The sequence below is a fragment of the Bos indicus genome, chromosome 4 (genome assembly GCF_029378745.1).
Source record: "Bos indicus isolate NIAB-ARS_2022 breed Sahiwal x Tharparkar chromosome 4, NIAB-ARS_B.indTharparkar_mat_pri_1.0, whole genome shotgun sequence".
In the NCBI taxonomy this organism is placed as follows: Eukaryota; Metazoa; Chordata; class Mammalia; order Artiodactyla; family Bovidae; genus Bos; species Bos indicus.
This window is the reverse complement of record NC_091763.1, coordinates 51,394,590-51,415,325: the sequence shown is the minus strand read 5'-3', so window position 1 is coordinate 51,415,325 and position 20,736 is coordinate 51,394,590. Positions and strand designations below refer to the sequence as shown.

The following is a 20,736-nucleotide window of genomic DNA, read 5'->3' as shown; positions in this document are numbered from 1 at the left end:
AGCCCCCAAAGTTCAAAAGCTGACTTATCATTTAAAAAAACCATGAAAACTAGAAAGCAGTGAGACAGCATATTCAAAATTCTAAAAGGAAAAAACCCCTGTCAGCCTAGAATCTTATATCTAGAAAAACTTTCTTTTAAAAATAAAGGCAAAACAAAGACTACCAAGTAGACAAAACTTAAAAGAGAATTGCTAGCAATCCACCTTATAAGAAATACTAAAGTTTTTCAGAGTGGAAACAAGTAAACCCAAATGGGAATATAAAGATTTAAGAAAAAACAAAAAGCAGTAGTAAAGATAATTATATGATTATAAAAAACAGTATCTTTCTTCTCCTTTCTTTTTAAAAAGCAGTTATTTGAAGAAATATATACATAACAGTACCACTGGGTTTGTAACTTATAGAAATGTATTATATTTGAAAATAACAGCACAAAGTGGGTAGGCGCAAAGAGTTGTACTGGAGTAAGGATTCCAACACCAGATGGTAACTTGAATCCACAGGAACAAATGAAGAGGACCAGAAATAAGAAAGTTAATGACACATTCTATAAACTTGATGGTCATCTTTTCTGTTTCTTTAATAGACAAAGAATTACATAAAGCAATAATTAAACACTGTATTGTTAGGTTTATAATATATATAGATGTAATATGCATAACAATAACAGTATAAAGATGGAAGACAATGAAATAGAGCTCTACAGGAATGTTTCCATATCTCACTGAAATTGCTGCTACTGCTAAGTCACTTCAGTCGTGTCCGACTCTGTGCGACCCCATAGACGGCAGTGCACCAGGCTCCCCCGTCCCTGGGATTTTCCAGGCAAGAACACTGGAGTGGGTTGCCAAGTTAGTGTAAATCAGAAGCAGATTCTTGTAGGTTAAAATATACATGGTAAGCCCTAGAGAAACTGAAAAAATAACTCAAAAATGTGAAAAATCATTAGATTTTTTAATATGAGACATATAAAAATTAAAATGACAGATATTTATAATATTCTAATAATAAACTAGTAACACTGAATGTGAGTATATTAAATAATTCAATCAAAAGACAGATTGTTAGACTGGATATTATTATTATTTTTAATTCATATTTGTAACTGTGTGACATTAGACCGAGGTTGGCAATCAATAGCTTGGCAATCGATAGCTTGGTGGGCTAACTCCAGGAAATCACCTGTATTTGTAAAGTTTTACTGTAGCACAGCCACATCTATTAATTTATGTGCTACAATGCGCTACAGTGGTGGTGTTAAAAAGCTGTGACATAGACCATATGGCCTGCAAAAGCTAAAATATTTAGTATCTGGTCCTTTACAAAAAGAGTTTGCTGACATAACTAAAGGAAACCCAGTGTGGAAGTTCTTCTTTAACTGATTCTGTTTCCCAGGACATTAAGAAGCAAGGCCATTATTTAAGAATGAGATCAAGAGAAAGAGGTCTTAGAAGTTTGAGAAGTAAAAAGGTTAGTGAATATACCAGGGACATGGAATAGAACTGGTGGAGGGCGCTAGGCATGGCACTGGAGGAGAGTGGCAAGTAAGCATACTTTTTGTGTGTGTGAAAGATACCTGCATTCTAACCAGTGCTTATAATGAATTATCTGAGCTTCAAAGTTGATTCCAAAGGTACAGGAACATTTTTTGATCCCAACTAATCACCAATTAATAAAGTTTTACTACTTTCAAGTACATAAAATTAAAATTAGGTTTACACCACTTCTGTCTGTAGTTTTAGGGAGGTTCTCCACTGAGTTTGTTCTATAAAAGGAAGACAAATGGTTTTTAATGAGCTATCTTATAAAAGAATGAATATTCCAGAAGTTATACCCTGCCTCCCTCATACTAAAGCACTGTAATTAAGTCAAATAATCAGAGTAAGAAGGGACTTACATGCTAGATAAAATAACTAATTTTAAACCAGGAGAAAAAGTTTATTTTACCCAGGAAGAAACAATTTAATTACAACAAATGCTGCCCTACTTATTCTCAGTCTATAATCTGAAAATTATACCATATTTGTCAAGGGAATGAAAATACTCAGATAATGCAGATACAATGGACTTCACAGTACTTCTTTTCCCTGAATAGCTAATTATATTTGACATATACTGGGACAGATTATTATTACCACCGCTACTACTAAAACATCAATATTTTAAGGAATTGTGCAATATATCCTTTTGAAAGCAAATATTTTATCAATTTGCATTTTCATAGTTTGTCTTACCATTTAAGAGATGCATACAGTTTGGTTTGGTTAGTGAAAAAATTTAGCAATCCTTTGAGCCAACTGATGGTCTTTAAAGATGAACTGAGGTGAAAGACTACTGTTAAGTAAACAATCAGGTAGTGTGTCACTTTCCTACAGTTTTTTTTTTTTTTAAAGGAAACTAAAACTAACATTTATTAAACACCTCTGTCTGCCTGAGCACTGGGCTAGTAGGGAAATACGATCTATGTTAAAAGAAGTACCTATTATCCTATCCATTCTCTACATTAGTTCTAACACTTGAAGCCTTAAATTTAAATGAGGGATATTAGAAAAAAATGTCTTGCTGTGGCACTTAGGTTAAAATGTCAGACACCAATTCCTTCCAAAACTGTATCGTTGAGTAATTCTCAGAAAAAAAGAAGGACTCAAACCTTGCTGCTTTGGTGTAACCAAGAGCTACTAGAGCTACTAATAATATTCCTCATGCTGTTCTTCTTTTCCACAATTTTCTTCTTTGTTTGATGTTTACCTTCTAATAACTGTGTGTCAATTGCATCTAAATATGGTACTATTTAAATAAAGCGAGATTTAACTACTATGCTGCTGCTGCTGCTAAGTCACTTCAGTTGTGTCCAACTCTGTGCGACCCCGTATATGGCAGCCCACCAGGCTCCCCAGTCCCTGGGATTCTCCAGGCAAGAACACTGGAGTGGGTTGCCATTTCCTTCTCCAATGCATGAAAGTGAAAAGTGAAAGCGAAGTTTCTCAGTCGTGTCCAACTCTTTGCGACCCCATGAACTGTAGCCTACCAGGCTTCTCCGTCCATGGGATTTTCCAGGCAAGAGTACTGGAATGGGGTGCCATTGCCTTCTCCGAAGTCTACTATATTGCCTGCTAAATTAGGCCTGCCTTTTCTTCACTTTTATAATCTGAATATCATTATTTTGATTTTGAAAAAAAACTCATAAATCATGCATTACTTCTTTAGATTGGTATGAGAAATTATATGCCGAATGCCATTCACTTTCATACCATCCTCAACAATGTTACACGAAGTACATGTCATATGTTCCCAAAGTACACTACATAAAAAATTCTAATGTGCTTTGGGCTTTCCACACTACTCTAAATTTTCTGCTTTTTAAAATTTACATTTAAAATATTTTTCCTGTTTTTAATAAATGATTAAAAATTTTCACATTTTATCTATACTCTGCATTCTCTAAAATATTCTCAACTTAATAATTTCTACATAATGATATATAACTAAAAAAACTAAATAAGTCCTTACTACATAGTAATGGAAAGGGAAGACACAGACTAAAAGAAAGCTACTGTTTATGAACACTTTACAAATTCTGTAGATTTACTGTGACAAATGAACATTCTTTTCTAAATGTCAAAGAATATTAGATAAAACTTTTATTTTGAATGTGATTTACATAGGATAGGATCAAACTTAAAAATCACTTATAATTTACTGCTTGATCAAAATTAACATAAAAATATAACGAATTATATTTTCAATTCAAACTGACAAACCACTTTTTAAAGAAAAGCATTCTGCTCTATACTATCATAATTCTTCCTACAGAGTACTGGCAAAGGTAGTTACAGTGTGTCACAAATAGTTAAAAGCAACATTTTTAGGTAATTTGAATAAGGAACACATACATTATTCAAAACAAACATTAGGGTTATTTTCTCTGAAAAGCTAGCTTGCAGATGAAAAGAAGAAACCCAAATCCGCATACTGTAATAGCCGTCCTCTTCAAAATCCTACTATTCCATGTAGATACTTCTTCCATTAACGGTATATGAGTTGGATCATTTTCTCGTTCATTTTGTAACTAATGTTTAGTATGGAAAAAAGAAGAGTTAATGTACAGTATACTGAAAATAAAAATATCTTTGATTTAAAAAGTATCAAAATATACATGTTAATTCACTTGATTTAGATGTAACCTAAATGCAAGATTCCCATGGAAAATTTAAAGTCTTAAAAAATAGTTTTTCCTTCAACCAGGATCCGATTATACTAGATTATTAGTTTTATATTAAAAATAAATGCTTCTACAGATGACTACATTTTAAAATCAAGTTTTCATGTCAAGAGATAAAGTTCCTTTAATGTCAAAGTTTCTGTTTCTACCTTTAAGGAATGACAATCTTTTTTTTTCCTTCTGTATTAAATATCAACTGATTTCTTACCAAAAAAAGCAAACCATTCTTATAGAATACCTACAATAAATGAAATTCAACAAAAACTAGAAGATTCAATGCTAATGCTAGAAGTATAACCCTTTATTTAAATATAGTTGCAGGAACAAATGTTAACAAAAATTTCAGTGGTTCTTTTAGCATTTTCCAGCAATGAAATTACATGACTCAGTCAGTTTCTAAATCTCCATATTAGAACTTTCTTGGTAAAGAAGTCCCCTCAACTTTGTGTGTGTGTGTGTGGTGGTGGTGGCGGGGGTGGGGGGCCGGGGCGGTGTGGAGAAGATAGTTTAGTTGTTGGGGGAGAGGCAGAAGAGGGAGAACAAGCAGAAACCAGAAGATCCTTGAAAGATAAAAAGAATCAGGCACATTTATAGAGTGATATTTACTGGAAACATCCTGTGCTGGAGTGGTGACATAAATACTTTGAACCTTAGAAAAAATAACTACTTCTCAAATCTACAGTGTAAATATTTAATTAAAGAACCCTGCAAAATTAATTTTAAATTTATATAGTAGAAGATGGACTTCAATGCCAATCTCATTAATACTGTATTCTTGGTCTAGCTTCCAAATGGCTTCATTCAGCAACAGATTCCTTTTTGACACTGATGCTCCATTTACTGAATCCTGAGACAGTCATTCCTTTTATTAACCAATTACTTAGAATGACCCTTTCTGACAAGAGCCTGTCCGTGTGTTGGTTTGAAAGAGAATGATGTGGTGTGAGAGTCTGGCCTTGACCTCTCCCACCCTCTCTCTGTTACCTCCATATACTTATCTATGATAGCTCATATGTTTCTTTTTAAAAAAAAATCCTTTGTTATTATTGGTAAACTCTTAAAATACTGTAAGTTTAACAGGCATGATAGCATACTCCCAAACCTGGAAGTCCTCACAGTTTTTTAAATAAAATCTTATTTTCATGATTATTGCTTGTTTAAGACTTAAAAAACCCCAATGCAGAATTAGCCTGCTGCAGAATTAATACTTTCCTGCCCAAAGAATTATATCTATTGTTATTATGAACCAATAAATATGTTTTCAAGGCTAATCCTTATATAGAAATGTATAGATTCAAGGTAGAAAAGACCAAAGAAAAAAGACCTTCCACTTAGATAAAGAAAGCTGAAAATTTTCTCTATAGGTATACATTATTAAAATAAATATTATTGTACCTGACTCAATTGTTTGTGTTTTAGAATCAGTTACACTTGAAAGCAGTACCTTTTTCATCCCTTCAGGAAAAATCTGATCTCTCTCTCTAATTTCATTTTACTCCTCTATCTACTCTCCCTCCAAATGTTTTTGTTCATCTTGGAGAAATCAAATAATTACCAATCCTGAGACAAAGATGTCTTAGGGAATATCTTACACTAAACATGAAAAGTTGATGCTTTGCAGAAAGTTTTACATAAATCCTTCCAAACTTCCCTTGGACCCCATGAAAAACACCATGCTAATAAGTAAAATCAATACCATTTCCCTTCAATTTTTCTGGATGATGGATATAGTAAACATGAATGGTGCTATAATTTTCATGTTGTAATCAAGTTCAGAAAGTATAAAATCATATTTTTGCATGAGAAGGTTTATTTGGGGAGTGGAGTGGATTAAAGAAACACAAAAGTAGAAGCAGAGAGCACAGTTAGAAAAGTAATGTGTAGCACAGTTGCCTGACATACAACAGGCACTCAAGTTTGTTGAATGAGTAAATGTCAGAGATAGCACAACTTGTAAGATGACTTTTTCTGGGAAGGAGTTATTGTCTACAAAAACTTTGAACTATATTATTCATTTGCCCTATTTTACATGTTTTTATTCTCCTATAATTTTGCAGAATTTGCTTCAATTTTCTGCTCAGTTTTTAACAAGACTCCTTTTGTCTGAACATATGTTAATAGCTGCTGCTGCTGCTGCTAAGTCGCTTTAGTCGTGTCCAACTCTGTGCGACCCCATAGATGGCAGCCCACCAGGCTCCCCTGTCCCTGGGATTCTCCAGGCAAGAACACTGGAGTGGGTTGCCATTTCCTTCTCCAATGCATGAAAGGGAAAAATGAAAGTGAAGTTACTCAGTCGTGTCCGACTCTTAGTGACCCCATGGACTGTAGCCCACCAGGCTCCTCCATCCATGGGATTTTCCAGGCAAGAGTACTGGAGTGGGGTGCCATTGCCTTCTCCGATGTTAACAGCTAGAATGACAAATTATCTGGAATATGTATAAAGTTATTTTGAGGAAAATAACCTTTTTGATTAAATATTAATGATAATATTAAACGATTATGGGATGAAACTATGAAAATTTAATGCATAATCTGATGTTCACATCAGATATTTCACAAAAACTTTTTAGATACCAAATATATTTATCAGACTTGGAGAACTCAAAGTGAGTTCTTTAGTAAAGTTAAAGTGTTTTCCTTTATTGTCTACCTTCAACAGAGTTCTCTATTTTACCAGCTTAGATTTTGATATACTCAGTTTTCTTAAGTGGGAGAAAAATCACCTGTTCTTAAACCAAGATACATACTTCTATATGAGTACAGAAACAAGAACCAAAAAAAGCCTATACTCTTAAAAAGTTAAATTTAAAAGATACTGGGTTGGCAAAAAAATCCGTGTGGGTTTTTCAGTTACATCATATGGAAAAACCTTGAACGAGTTTTTTGGCCAACCCAATATTATACAAAGTCTAGAAAATAGAAGGAATATTTCATCTATAATCCTACCTCATTAACAGAGCTAATAAACCTTTAAATTTTGGTAATTTTTAATATTTACACATAAATAAAAATTAGAAATACAACATTTTGTCTTTAACAAGCTGATATTTGCTTTTCACTATATTTTTCAACTGGCTGCATACCATTATGACAAATGGCCATACCATAATTTATTAAATCATTTTCTTAGTATACTATACTTCCAGTACGAACAATTTTGGAATCATTCGACTAGTATTATTGAAAGATAAAAACGTTTTTAGAGTCCTTGCTACATCCTGCTAAACTGTGCTTGAAAGTTGTTTTAACATCAGTCTTACATGAAAATATTAGTTTGGTGAACTATAACCAGTAATGAGTAGGGTAATACATTCCCTGCTAATTTATAGGATGAAAATGATGTAGCATTATTCTTTCAGTATGTATTTCATTAATGACCAACAAAGTGTCTTTCCTAGGTAAATTTCTTTCTTTGGAAATGGTCCTTTTCCCATCTGTCTAGTGAGAACTTAAGTTGCTGTTGTCAGAATTGCTTCATTGTCTAACATGTGCTTAGTCGCTCAGTGGTGTCTGACTCTTTGCAACCCCATGGACAGTAGCCTGCCAGGCTCCTCTGTCCATGGGGATTCTCCAGGAAAGAATACTGGAGTGGGTTGCCATGCTCTCCTCCAAGGGATCTTCCCAACCCAGGGATCAAACCCAGGTCTCCCGCACTGTAAGCATTCTTTACCATCTGAGCCATCAGGGAAGCCCTCATTGTCTAACATACTGTGCTGTAAATAATTTTTCCCCTTTTAAATTTTAAATAGATACCTTCTGAATTAAGTCTTTTAGCTTGCAGACCTCTTCACTCAAATCTTCAACATTACTAACCAGTTCTTCACAAACTGAAGTAAAATTCCGGGGAGAAGCCCATTCTAGTACTATCTGTTAATATTTTCAAAAGTTACATTTTAAACAATGGGAAACAACTTTTCACAACTTTGTATCCACAAAAGTTATACAATACTATGAAATATTAAATTACATAACTGAAAAGCATTTTTTTTATCATGGTAAATCCTGACACCAAAAGAACTGAGTAATTTTATACAAATAATTGAATCAGTTTCCTGAATGCATTTATTAAATACATGTACATGTAACTATGGAAACTAATATTAGTAATAATATTTATGGTGAATAAATAAAGTCATGAAGGTTTGAATAATGACATGATTTCCATATCAGTGTTATACAAAAATCATTGGAAAACAAATGCATTAAATATTTTTCACTACATACAAACAGCTAAAACTAAATCACATGAAAAAAAAACAAAACAAGTTTGCTTTAACAGGTCACTTACACTTTCTCTATTTAAAATTTCTTTCATTAAAAAATCCTTATATTGATATGGTTTTTAATAATACTCAACACACTGTTTTATTTCAACTTTCACTTGGGTCTCCTGTCACTTTATATTTTAAACAATTAAATTTCTTTTAAAAACAAATGGTGAGTTTAGTACACAAATCAGTTTACTTTTTGGTCTGACTCATTTCTTTTCTTGAGGGCTGGAACATTAGTTTTTCAATTATTTCATATAAAAAGAAGTAATATTAAATAAATTGACTTATTTAGCTCTTGTATGATTTTGTAGAAGATACAGTTTTACTAGATCATTATTATTTACTGAATTATCATTAACTTATCTGTAGTTATTTGCATTTATACTTTTCTTCACTTAATAATTTTTGTAGAATACCTTGTGAGAATTTACAGGCAACTCGGTAATAATGTTCTGTACAGCTGTTATTAAGTGGCCACACTGTTTGTTTAATTTCAGAAGAAAGTTGAGGAACTCATCACCACTAAAGATAGGAAATAAACAAATAGGAATCACTGATATGAACAATTTACTCCATTTTACTTAGCTAGTTATTCACTGTTGAGTCATAACATTTATTATATTCTTTAAAAAGTATCTGTAGAATAGTAAATTTGTATTAGCATATGAAATAAGACATTAAGCATACAAAGGAAACCAAGTGTCCAATCTTGAAGATCTCAAAGTTCAGGATGAGAGGCAGACCTACTATTATAACCTAATTATTCACAGGGACATATGAAGAAGGAACATAAAAGTCCCAGTATTTGAGTGTCTATTATGTGAAGGCACTGCATTTGATTTTACATTTATTATTTTTTAAATTCCTTCCAACAGCTCCTGTAAGGTATATGTTATTAACAGTAGTTTACAGTTGAAATATCTAAAATTCAAGAGATAAAAAAAAAAAATTCAAGAGATAATGAACCTAGCATAAGTTGGAATGAGGCATCTTCCCTGGTGGCTCAATGGTAAAGAATCCTCCTGGCAATGCAGGAGACATAGGATACGTGGAGTCTGATCCTTGGGTCAGGAAGATCAGATCCCTTGGAGAAGGAAATGGTAACCCACTCCATTACTCTTGCCTGAGAAATCCTGTGTACACAGGAGACCAGAGGGCTACAGTCTGCAGGGCTGCAACAACAACATAACTGGGAATAGGGATTTAGTAACATTTCAGAGAGTTCATATTTGAACTGAGTCTGGAGCTGAAAAATAAGCTTGTCAAGTACATAGGAAGAGAAGAGATTCTGGATGGAGAGAATAGCAGGTGTGGAACTATGGGGTTAGGAAGTCTCCAAAGTATAACTAAAGCACAATCATGTGAAAGTCGTAAAAAAAGAGGTTATATGGGGTCATTTATTTAAGGAACTTTTGTGACATGCTAAGGAATGGAATATTATTTTCTGGATAATGTACAGTTACTAAGGGACTTTAAACAAGGAAGTAGAAAATCAGACTTTTGCATGAGAGTTTATTTGGGGTATGGTGTGGATTAAAAGGAAAACAAAAGTGGAAGTATAGAGAATAATTAGGAGATAGTTTAAGAAATGTTCAGGAGAATAAACCGAAAAACTTGGTGATGGACCGCATGTAAAAGGAAAGGAACGGTCTAGGGTGATTCTAACTTCCTTGGTTTCAGTGGAAAATGGCACTACCAAGCAGGGAAGTGAATTTGGGGGTGGGTAGTAAAGAAGTAAGTGGGGTAAAGAGGAAACAATATAGCATAATAATTAAGAAGATAGACTCTAGCATCAGGAAACCCTGAGTTTGAATACAGCTTCCATAGCTTTATGACCTCAGGCAAACCTAATCTTCAGCCAAATATTGCCATATCTCTAGAACTGAGATAACAGGACTGTCAGGAGGACTGAAAAGTGAAAGTCGCCCAGTAGTTCATGGAATTCTCCAGGCCAGAATACTGGAATGGGTCGTCTATCCCTTCTCCAGGGGATCTTCCCAATCCAGGAATTGCATTGCAGGTGGATTCTTTACTAGCTGACCACCAGGGAAGGAGGACTTAGGAGATACTATATGAAAAGCACATAGTATTTAATCTAGTACACAGATGGCATTCAAACAAACTTAATATTATGTTGATGATGGCAATGATATGAGTCATGTATATGCAGTGATCAGTAAGTAGTAGAAAATGTCCGTCTTGTAGGTACTTATCCTGGGGTCCACAGACTGACTCATGAGGTTACAAAGAATTCAGGGATCTGGTGAACTTATATGGGGAAAAATTACATCTTTATTTTCACTAACCTCTAAAAGAATTTCAGTATTACCTTCAACAGTGAATATAGGCACAAACAACAGAAGTATTAGAAGTGTCTATAATTTGCTAACCAATGGAAATCAAAACAATGATCACGGAGAAGGCCACCAAGAAAAAAGATACATATTGTGAAGAGGGGCGAATTGATAGGGGTGTAAAAAAAGCTATCAAAGTAAAAGTAGCCTGAGAAAAAGAAAATCAGGAGTAATTTCTATTATGAAAGGTAAAGAATGGAACAGATTCAAGATGAAGAGAAAAAGTCAAGCATGTTAAATCATCAGGATTAATCCACTAGTTCTGACAATAAAGAGACAATGATGACTAGATTAGTTTCAAAGACAGAAGCAAACTTATTGTGAAATCTACAAAGAAACTAACACAAGCTAATAGAAAGGATAATAGGTAACTCAAAGAAAAAGAAAAAATGAAAATTTAAATGGATAATAAACATGGAATTATAATAAAAATAAGACGTTATGTTCCAGTGGAATGACAAAAATTAGGAAGATGATTAATATCAAGAGTTGATGAATCTGCAAGATGACCTTTCTGGAGTGTTACTTAGTGGTATCTATTATAATAAAAACTCACACAAACTCTAATACAATAGGACCACAGTTGAAATAAGCAAATACTATTATGAACAAAATTACATAGTCTTAATGAATGAAAGGCAAATATATACCTTTCTTGTGATGTATAATTTTCAGGGCTACTGAATATGGATAGGCAAGTTATAAAAAACACAACTTTTATGCCTCTTATCATCACTGTGTGAAATGGATGCCCAGCCCCCACCCTAGAACTGTACAACCTACATACCTTTACATGGAATGCCTGATAATTTTGAGCTTATTTAAAGAATTCCAGATAAGCAGATATGGCATAGGTATGGTAGACTATATTATTTGATCAAATTGTCATGTCTCTTTCTACTGAGCGAGATACTACCAGGCCTCTCTCTGCCAGAGAATTACATTTCATGTCCCAAAGACATGAGGCTTGGCCAATGACTTGCTTTGGCAAATAAAATATGACTGGAAGTGACTGTGTCATTTTTGAACAGATGCTCTAAGAGCCACTGACTGGCTCTGCCACCTCTCTTTTCCCTTTGCCACAAGAGTGGCATATCTGAGGTGGGGCTGTTTCTCCAGCCTATTGGCAGAATAATAAGGAAGAGATTCACTGCAGCTGATCCATGATATAGATGGGTCACATCATATTTCTGATCAAGAAATAAATTTTGTTACTGTAAGTCAATTTAGATTTAGAAGTTATTTGTTACTGCAGCAAAAGTATAAGTTGACTGAAACAATAGGCCACATTTAAAAATTCTGAAGTTAAGGATGTGAACAAAATATATAATTTATACATTTTCTTTTATATTTGGGTATAGTCGATTAACAAACAATGTTGTGATAGTTTCAGATGAACAGTGAAGGGAATCAGCCATACATAAAACTTGTATCCATTTTCTACCAAAATATAGATACTCCAAATGGAAGAACCATGTGCTCACTGTAGACTATCTGGAAAAATTAAAATAACCAATACTTTAATCACACAAATATAATGACTGGTATTATTTTCTTCCAGAATATTATAAGGGAACTAAGTATTTCTCATATGCATACATACAACTGGCATTATAACTCACACTCCATTTTATATTTGCCTTTTCTATTACTGTGAGTATTTTTCCATGACATTAAGTCTCAAAATAATTTAAGCGACAGAATAAAATAATTATATTGATGTAATGTAATCCAACCATCCACTTAAAGTTAAATATTTGGAGTTTCCAAGTTTAGAATAGTTATAAATCATAGATGTGAACAATGTATTTTTATGTGAAAATCTGCATCATACAGTTTTTTTTTTTGAAGGAGAAATCATTTTCTAAGCAGGCATAATTTTGAGATGCCTTTGATACATTCAAGTAGATATCAGGCTTGGAGAAAAGGTTTGGGCAGAAACTGCTGAAAATGTCAAGACATGGGTGAAACTTAGTTATTTCTGTTCAAAAAAATATCTCAAAGTAGTAATGAAATGGTATTTTTAAATTGCATTCTCTAATTCTGAAAACATACTAAGGCTAACTGTAGAAGAAAGTAAAAGTACTATACATGTGTACTCTTGTAACAGACTATAAAATTGAACACATAGAAGAAAAGTATTTTAAAACAAATCAGTAGCTAAATTGTTAAAGTTACATTACCAGAAGATTATAATCAATCAGTTCAACTTTTCCTGCTGTTAGTTTTCTTATGACTTGATGACTAATTTCTTCTTTAAAGAATGACTCTGAACAAATGGAAAGTAAAACCTTTTCCATAACAGCGTGTAAACAAAGTCTGTGATTTAATAACAAGGTCAAATTCCTGAAATATATGTCTGCTAGTTTTATTTTTTAAAAAATTTAGCAGTTGTAATATGTGAACCATTCAGGATTCTATACATTCTTTAAATCTATTAAGCCTCACAGTGAAAATTCATAGAGACAACTCTGACATCCTATAAATTATATTAAAATTTTAATTTCCAATTCAGTCATGTAGAACTTAGAATATCCCTTCAGAAAAGCAATACATTAAAAAAGTAAAGACAGTGAACAAAAAGATTCAAGGTTTTCTGATTTAAGTCATCATCACAACTGAAATCCTTCACAATGTACTTACGTATTCAAGAGTTGTGGTTATTTTTAAACAGTGATGAGACATTATTTTGAATATAGATCATCTTGTTATAAGGAGGTATAGTTAGAGAAAGAGAAATAATTTTGCAGTAACATTTTTAAAGAAATCTGGATCATCTAATTTATTCACTAGAAGACTTCTCTGAATTCTAAAATGGTATGGAAACTTACTATTCCTGTGTTTAATTAATGTTTCTCATAGTTGCAATGTTAGTTTTAGGCAGGCTACACTAGTGCACTTTTATATTTTATAGCATATAACTTGGATGAACCTGATATATTAAAAAAAAAAAGACAAACAAAAATGAAAAATACTCCAGGTCCGATGCATGAGGCAGGGTGCTCAGGGCTGGTGCACTGGGATGACCCTGGGAGATAGGATGGGAAGGGAGGGGGGAGGGAGGGTCAGGATGGGGAACACATGTACACCCATGGCTAATTCATGTGAATGTATGGCAAAAACTACCATAATATTGTAAAGTAATTAGCCTCCAATTAAAATAAAAATTTAAAAAAATGGAAAAATACTATATGACTACATTTAATTTATATAATGTTCATGATATAACATCTTTACAAAGATGGATAACAAATTATTGATTGCTTGTTTTAGGGATGGGGGAGAGGTGGGGGAGTTATGAAGGGGTAGTACGAGGTAGCCTTGTGGTGATGGTATGTTAAGTATATTGATTGCAGCAGTGGTTATGTGAAGCTACACACATGATAAAATGTAAAATTTGTATGTGTGTGTATGTAAAATACATACACACACATACAAATGAGCACAAGTATAACTAGTGAAATACAAATAAGCTATGTAAATTATATCAATGTCAGTTTTCTGGTTTTGTTAGTGTACTATAGTTAGGCAAAATATTAAGACCAGGTAAGAACGGGTGAAGAAGGGTGCACAGAACATTCCTATACTTCTCTGCAATTTCTTGTGAATCTATAATTAATTCAAATAAAAAGTTTAAAAAATCATTTAATATTGTGCAATATGTTAAAAAATCAAACTATTATTTTCAAGATAATTTTAATTACTAATATTACTAATAATCAGTGCTTGACAAGTTTATAATATTAAAAAGGAACTTTATATATTGATAACATAATTTCATAAATCATTAAGGCTGAAAATAGAGCTGAGTTACATGAGAAACACATTTTTATTGCCATAAGCAAAAATATTACCTTTAAATTTTCAACTTGACACTTAAATGATTTAAAGAGAGTAGGAGCTACACCATGAAAACTGCAAGATCTTTTAAATAGCTTGTTTAACAAACTGCAATGAAAAAATAAAACAAAAATGTTTCTATGTGAATTAAGAAAATGCACTGTTTTGCTTCTTGGTATTGGTAAAACCTGCCTTGTAAAGTACTTTCTATCTCAGAACACGGTATATAGCAAAATGAACTACCCATATCTCTGGAAAAATGATGGTATCAAGTAAAATAACTCAGACATTATCAAAATTCAACTGAAAAGGAAAGGTGGTTCTAAACAGTATTAATGTAAACCAATAAGTTAACTTTACCTGATTTCCAACTTTGCGACTTCAGGTAATTCTCCAAATTTTATCTCTTCTACTTCCAGTTCTTTAAGGGCAGCCATAATTTTCTGCTGATCTCTACTGGTAATTCCATTCTAAGCAGAAATGATTTCAAGGTGCAGTAAGGTAGTCATGAAGAAGTGAAGTGAAAGTTGCTCAGTTGAGTCTGACTCTTTGCGACCCCATGGACTATACAGTCCATGGAATTCTCCAGGCCAGTATACTGGAGTGGGTAGCCTTTCCCTTCTCCAGGGGATCTTCCCAACTTAGGGATCAAACCCAGGTCTCCAGCATTGCAGGAGGAATCTTTAACCAGCTGAGCCACAAGGGAAGCCCCAAGGTAGTCATACTTGTATAAAATTTGAAATTACTGAACAAGATCTACCTGATTAATTCTCATCTTGAAAAAAAATGCATATTGAAAAAAATCATACTGAAAAATATACAAATTTGCTTGTAATTGGACTGACAAAGTTACATCATTAAAATATTTAGATACATAGTGACTACAATTTTTTACATTACATAACAATGTGATGGATTCTAAAACAAATGACTAGATTTTAATATACAATATAAACTTTCCAGAAAATCATACTAAAATAATTTTTCCTACAAAATATTATCAGTGATTAAGTAAGAATTAAGTCTTCCTTTTGCCTGTGTTCTACCTTTAGTATTAACTAAATTTTCTATGCTGGATTTAGCTATGTAGTTGGTTTGATTTTCAGTGATGCTGAAGATTTCAAGTTTTCAATGTGTTCATACAGGGAGATCATTCCTTTTTATTATCCTATGTATTAAAGTATCTTTGATGTTTCCCACAGCTATTTTCAAATTGTTACTAATAATACTTGATGGCAAAATAACTGATCATTTGAGAACCTAGCAAAAGGCAATATTTGAACAATATATTTTTATGTACCCATGTATTAAAAAATCACCTCTTATCTCTGAGTAATCTGTTTTATATGGTTTTATAAATCTATTTCATATTTAGAAACATAGCACCAGTTTTAGTTGAGATGTCTTAACTAATATGAAGGAAAAAAATACCAACTTTAAGTCTTCAAATATTGAGGCAAATTAATACTATAATAGAAAATTTTAGATATGGTTATCCATAAGCATATCTAATGAGGAACCTAGCCAAAGATAACTCACAGTCTACAGCTGTAAGATTTTTAAAATATAAAATGACAGGATCCAAAATATTAATGTCTGGAGTTTTTGAAATTGATACTAACCTTTGCAAGCTCATCTTTCCTCATGGTCAAAAGATGTCTTAAAGTTATTTCCCTTTCCTGTAGGAAAGGAAAAAAAATGCCACCTTCAATATAAATGAAATAGTGGAAGGGGAAGTAGGCAAGTATACACATAAGTAAGTCAGGTATATGTTACCCTCCCAAACAACTTTCAAGTTTCTAGAGGAGACAGCATATGCAGGTGTACAGCTATATTACTGGGTAGATAGTAGTAAGTGTAATAATATGTATAATGACCTAAAAAGCATACATACAGCTAGTTTTCCAGAGTAAAAAAACTGTTACAACTTTTACTTGCTTATATAAATAGCTCTATTTCTGAAGGAGATCAGCCCTGGGATTTCTTTGGAAGGAATGATGCTAAAGCTGAAACTCCAGTACTCTGGCCACCTCATGCGAAGAGCTGACTCATTGGAAAGGACTCTGGTGCTGGGAGGGATTGGGGGCAAGAGGAGAAGGGGACGACAGAGGATGAGATGGCTGGATGGCATCACTGACTCCACGGATGTGAGTCTCAGTGAACTCTGGGAGTTGATGATGGACAGGGAGGCCTGGCGTGCTGCGATTCATGGGGTCGCAAAGAGTCGGACACGACTGAGCGACTGATCTGATCTGATCTGATCTGATGTATTATAAGTAGTCTAAATTTATAATTGTATAAGATTTAACAATCAATAACATTTAGTTTTATTAAATAATTCTCAAATAGGAAGTCTCAAGATGTACAATGAAACCCAATTCTAAACAAACAACCTAATTGAATGTGCATATTCCTAGGGAGAGCCTATCGAAAACAGTGCTTTACTACTGCAGCATCAGCTAAATGGCTGAGAACTGTCATTGACGCAAACTCCATAATGCATGCTTAAAATACCTACAACAGTGCTTGTCATATGATCTAATTTAATATCTATGACACTCCTACACTAGGTATTACCATTCTTATGGGAAAAAAAGAGATTTAAGTAACACATTTCAGTTAATAATCATTAGAGCAAGAATCCCATACCAGGTTTGTTTGGTTTAAAATCTTGCTGCTCCTAATATTCTATACAGGAAGATCGGCAATTGCAAAAACACACTAAGGGCACAGATGTGCATGGAGTTCTGCAAAGCTACGAGCAGTGGGTAAGAGCCTGATTCTAATTTCTGTAAATTTTTATAATACATTTTCAAAATGCTTTCAGGTTTAAAATGGGATGTACTATAAGTTATGGAGAAAAGTGCATCTGTCACTCTTTTATAAGCATGCTTATGAATTAATGTTATATTAATTTAATGTTATGTTAATAACTAAACATGCATACACAGTTCATTGTAGTTCATACAAAATCTTACCTTCAATAAATCTGTCATATGTTCAAGTCCAAGACCATGTAAAAATATTTCCAGATCTCCAAATGCTGTATATGAACTATACACAGTTATAGCAATGTCAATTTCAGAACAGACTATAAGTGTACAAATAATAAATATATATTTTAATGTACAAAAGAGAATAAGAATGATTGAGTCTATGTAGAATATACAGGTATACCTTGTTTTATTGTGTTTTACTTTATTGCTTTACTTGCAAACATTTGTTTTTTATAAACTGAAGGTTTGTGGCAACCCTGTCAATCAAGTCTATTAGTGCCATTTCTTCAATGGCATTTGCTCATTTTGTGTATCTGTGTCACACTTTGTAATACATGAAATGTTTCAAACTTTCTCATTATTATATTATTATGTTTGTTATGGTGATCTTTGGTATTGCTATTACAGCTCACTGAAGGCTCGGATGATGGTTACCATTTTTTAGAAATGAAGCATTTGAAATTAATACGTGTACATTGTTTTTGTGGGGCCCTGGTAGCTCAGATGGTAAAGAATCTGCCGGCAATGCAGGAAACCCGGGTTCAACCCCTGGGTCAGGGAATGGCTACCCACTCCAGTATTTCTATCTGGAGAATTCCATGGACCAAGGAGCCTAGCAGGCTACGGTCCACAGGGTCACAAAGAGTCAGACACCACTGAGTGACTAACACTTTCACTTTTTTCACATTGTTTTTGTAGACAGAGTGCTACTGCACACTTTAATAGACTATGTGCATGTGTGCTAAGTCGCTTCAGTCGTGTCCAACTCTTTGCAACCCTATGGACTGTAGCCTGCCAGGCTTCCCGTCCATGGAATTCTCCAGGCAAGAATACTAGAGTGGGCTGCCATGCCATGCCCTCCCTTCCTCCAGGGCATCTTCCCAACCCAGCGACTGAACCCATATCTCTTAGATCTCCTGCATTGGGAGGTGGATTCTTTACCACTAGTGCCACCTGGGCTACAGTACAGTGTAAATATGACTTGTAAATCTGTGTAATTCACTTTATTATGATATTTGCTTTATTGTGGTAGTCTGGAACTGTACATCCATATCTCTGAAATATGCCTATATTTGCAAATTTGATCTATATTATACAAAGGAATAAGAAATGTTTCTTGAATGAAGATTTAAGTAAACAGAAAATGGTGATAGTAAAATGAAACTCATCTTCCCTAAGAAGGAAAATATTTGTCAGTATTTATACAATGAACCCTGAAACAACATGGTTTGGACTGTGCAGGTCCACTTATACATGGATCTTTTTCAATAGTAAATACTACAGTAGCATACAGTCATGGATGTGAATTCATGGATGTGGAAATGCAGATGTGGAGGAACCGTGAATACAGACTTTCCAAGGGGGATGGTCAGGATCCCCAACCCCTGTTGGGGATGTTCACGGGGAAACTATTCTTTATAAGAGCTCTGGACATGAAAATCTCTTTAATTTCAGGAAGTAAAAATTCACTAACAATTTTTAAATGTAGGTAAGTAGAGAATAATGTTGTGCCATGTATTGAACAACTGTGTTTGGGGAGGGGGGAAAAGTATTTTTATTTTTAGCTTATAAAATCAGAAATCTGCTGTAAAGAATTAGAAAGCAAAGTGCAATCTAGTTTGAACACTAACAAAACTATAACATTAGAACCTTTTAGAAATAAACTGTATTGTTGATATTTTATTTAAAGTAAAAAATAATTCTCTTTACTGTTAATACATATATATATAAAACTTTTCTAAAATTCTGGAGAACCAAACACTTAAAATTCATACATTTCTAAGCAGTATTTTAAAATACTTGTAAAAGTTTAAAATATTGTACATTTCAAATATCATCACTTTACTATAATAAAAACACACAATTTTTACTCATTTATAGGTATTGAACAAAAACATGCTGTTACCTAAATATGTGATCTTTTTCTTTATCAGAATCTGTTCTCAATAGTTTACAAATAGACTCTTCTTTAGTTAGCTGGTGAAGCTTTCCTTCCAAAGGATTTAAAGTCAAGGAAAGAAAATTGAAGATCTGAAAAAGTTATAATAACAATTAAAGCAAGATAGTAATTAATAATATTTTCAACAAAATATAAAACAAAACTAAAAATTCCATTTTGGTAAGTTAAGTCAGAAAGACTAAGTACTCAGGTAGTATTTTAAATACATTATTAAACAGAGAGAAAGTAAGAAGCATGACTAAGGTACATAAACCTCAACTGACACCTTAAAGAGATGTGAAATTCCTTAGTTTTTGAAAACTTCTTAGTTCTAACTTTTTAGTAAGTTAAGGTTAAGTCACATAATCAGTCAAGATACAAAATCAAATCTCACTTCAGGAAACAATTTATGACTCAAAATAATCTTTGATATTCATAGATTTCTTACTATGTCAAATTCAGTATCATCCACCCTAAATTTAGTAATGCAGTATATTAATGAAAAGTTTTCAAATTTTGAAAGCTTAGGAGAAAAACTGTAAATTTCTTTTTAAAGTCTCACAGGGCTTCAGTGATTAGCATTTACACCAGAATAATATTGGAAATGTAGATATGATTATAAAATGATAGGCATGTTTATAGGCTGCTTTAAAATAGAGGAAGTTATTTTACATGCAATAAAAATGACATGGTCTGATTACTGTATGGTGGAAACTTTGGAATGTCATAAGCTTCTAAAATCAGAAACTCAGTTTTAGAAGATCTTGAACTATATAACTTAGATTTAGAGTTGTACTATATTTGATCCTTGCTTAGAAATTACAGACCTTTGGCTGAAAGCTTTCATATTTAGACCAAAAGTTTATATCAATAAAATTATTTAATGTATGGCAAATATTTACTATTGACTTTATTATCTGAATGACAGTAAATCATATACCCACATGTTATTACTTTACTATATACCTTGTCAAATGTATAGGAGTAAATGTAGTTCAAAGGATTTAATTTTTAAATTGTCTAATATGTGTTAATTAAAATTAAAAACAATAGTTTACATATGCAAATTTTGAAATTTTACTAGCCATGTCAATACACTAATTTTTGAAAATT

The 20,736-nt window shown here is 33.0% G+C and overlaps 1 protein-coding gene across 2 annotated transcripts in view; it reads right to left on the bottom strand.

Annotated features, from left to right (window-relative positions):
* Positions 1-386: 386 nt before the first annotated feature.
* The window catches only part of ASZ1 (ankyrin repeat, SAM and basic leucine zipper domain containing 1), a 79,132-nt gene continuing 58,782 nt past the window's right edge, over positions 387-20,736 (bottom strand). For both annotated transcript variants that reach the window (XM_019958712.2, XM_070787794.1), the window contains 7 exons: positions 19,591-19,715; positions 17,667-17,742; positions 16,311-16,367; positions 15,049-15,158; positions 8,911-9,016; positions 7,977-8,090; positions 387-4,070 (listed from right to left, as the gene is read on the bottom strand). In XM_019958712.2, the coding sequence (XP_019814271.2) occupies positions 3,918-4,070; positions 7,977-8,090; positions 8,911-9,016; positions 15,049-15,158; positions 16,311-16,367; positions 17,667-17,742; positions 19,591-19,715 (741 nt within the window). In that variant the 3' untranslated portion in view covers positions 387-3,917. The remainder of the gene's footprint in view (positions 4,071-7,976; positions 8,091-8,910; positions 9,017-15,048; positions 15,159-16,310; positions 16,368-17,666; positions 17,743-19,590; positions 19,716-20,736) is intronic.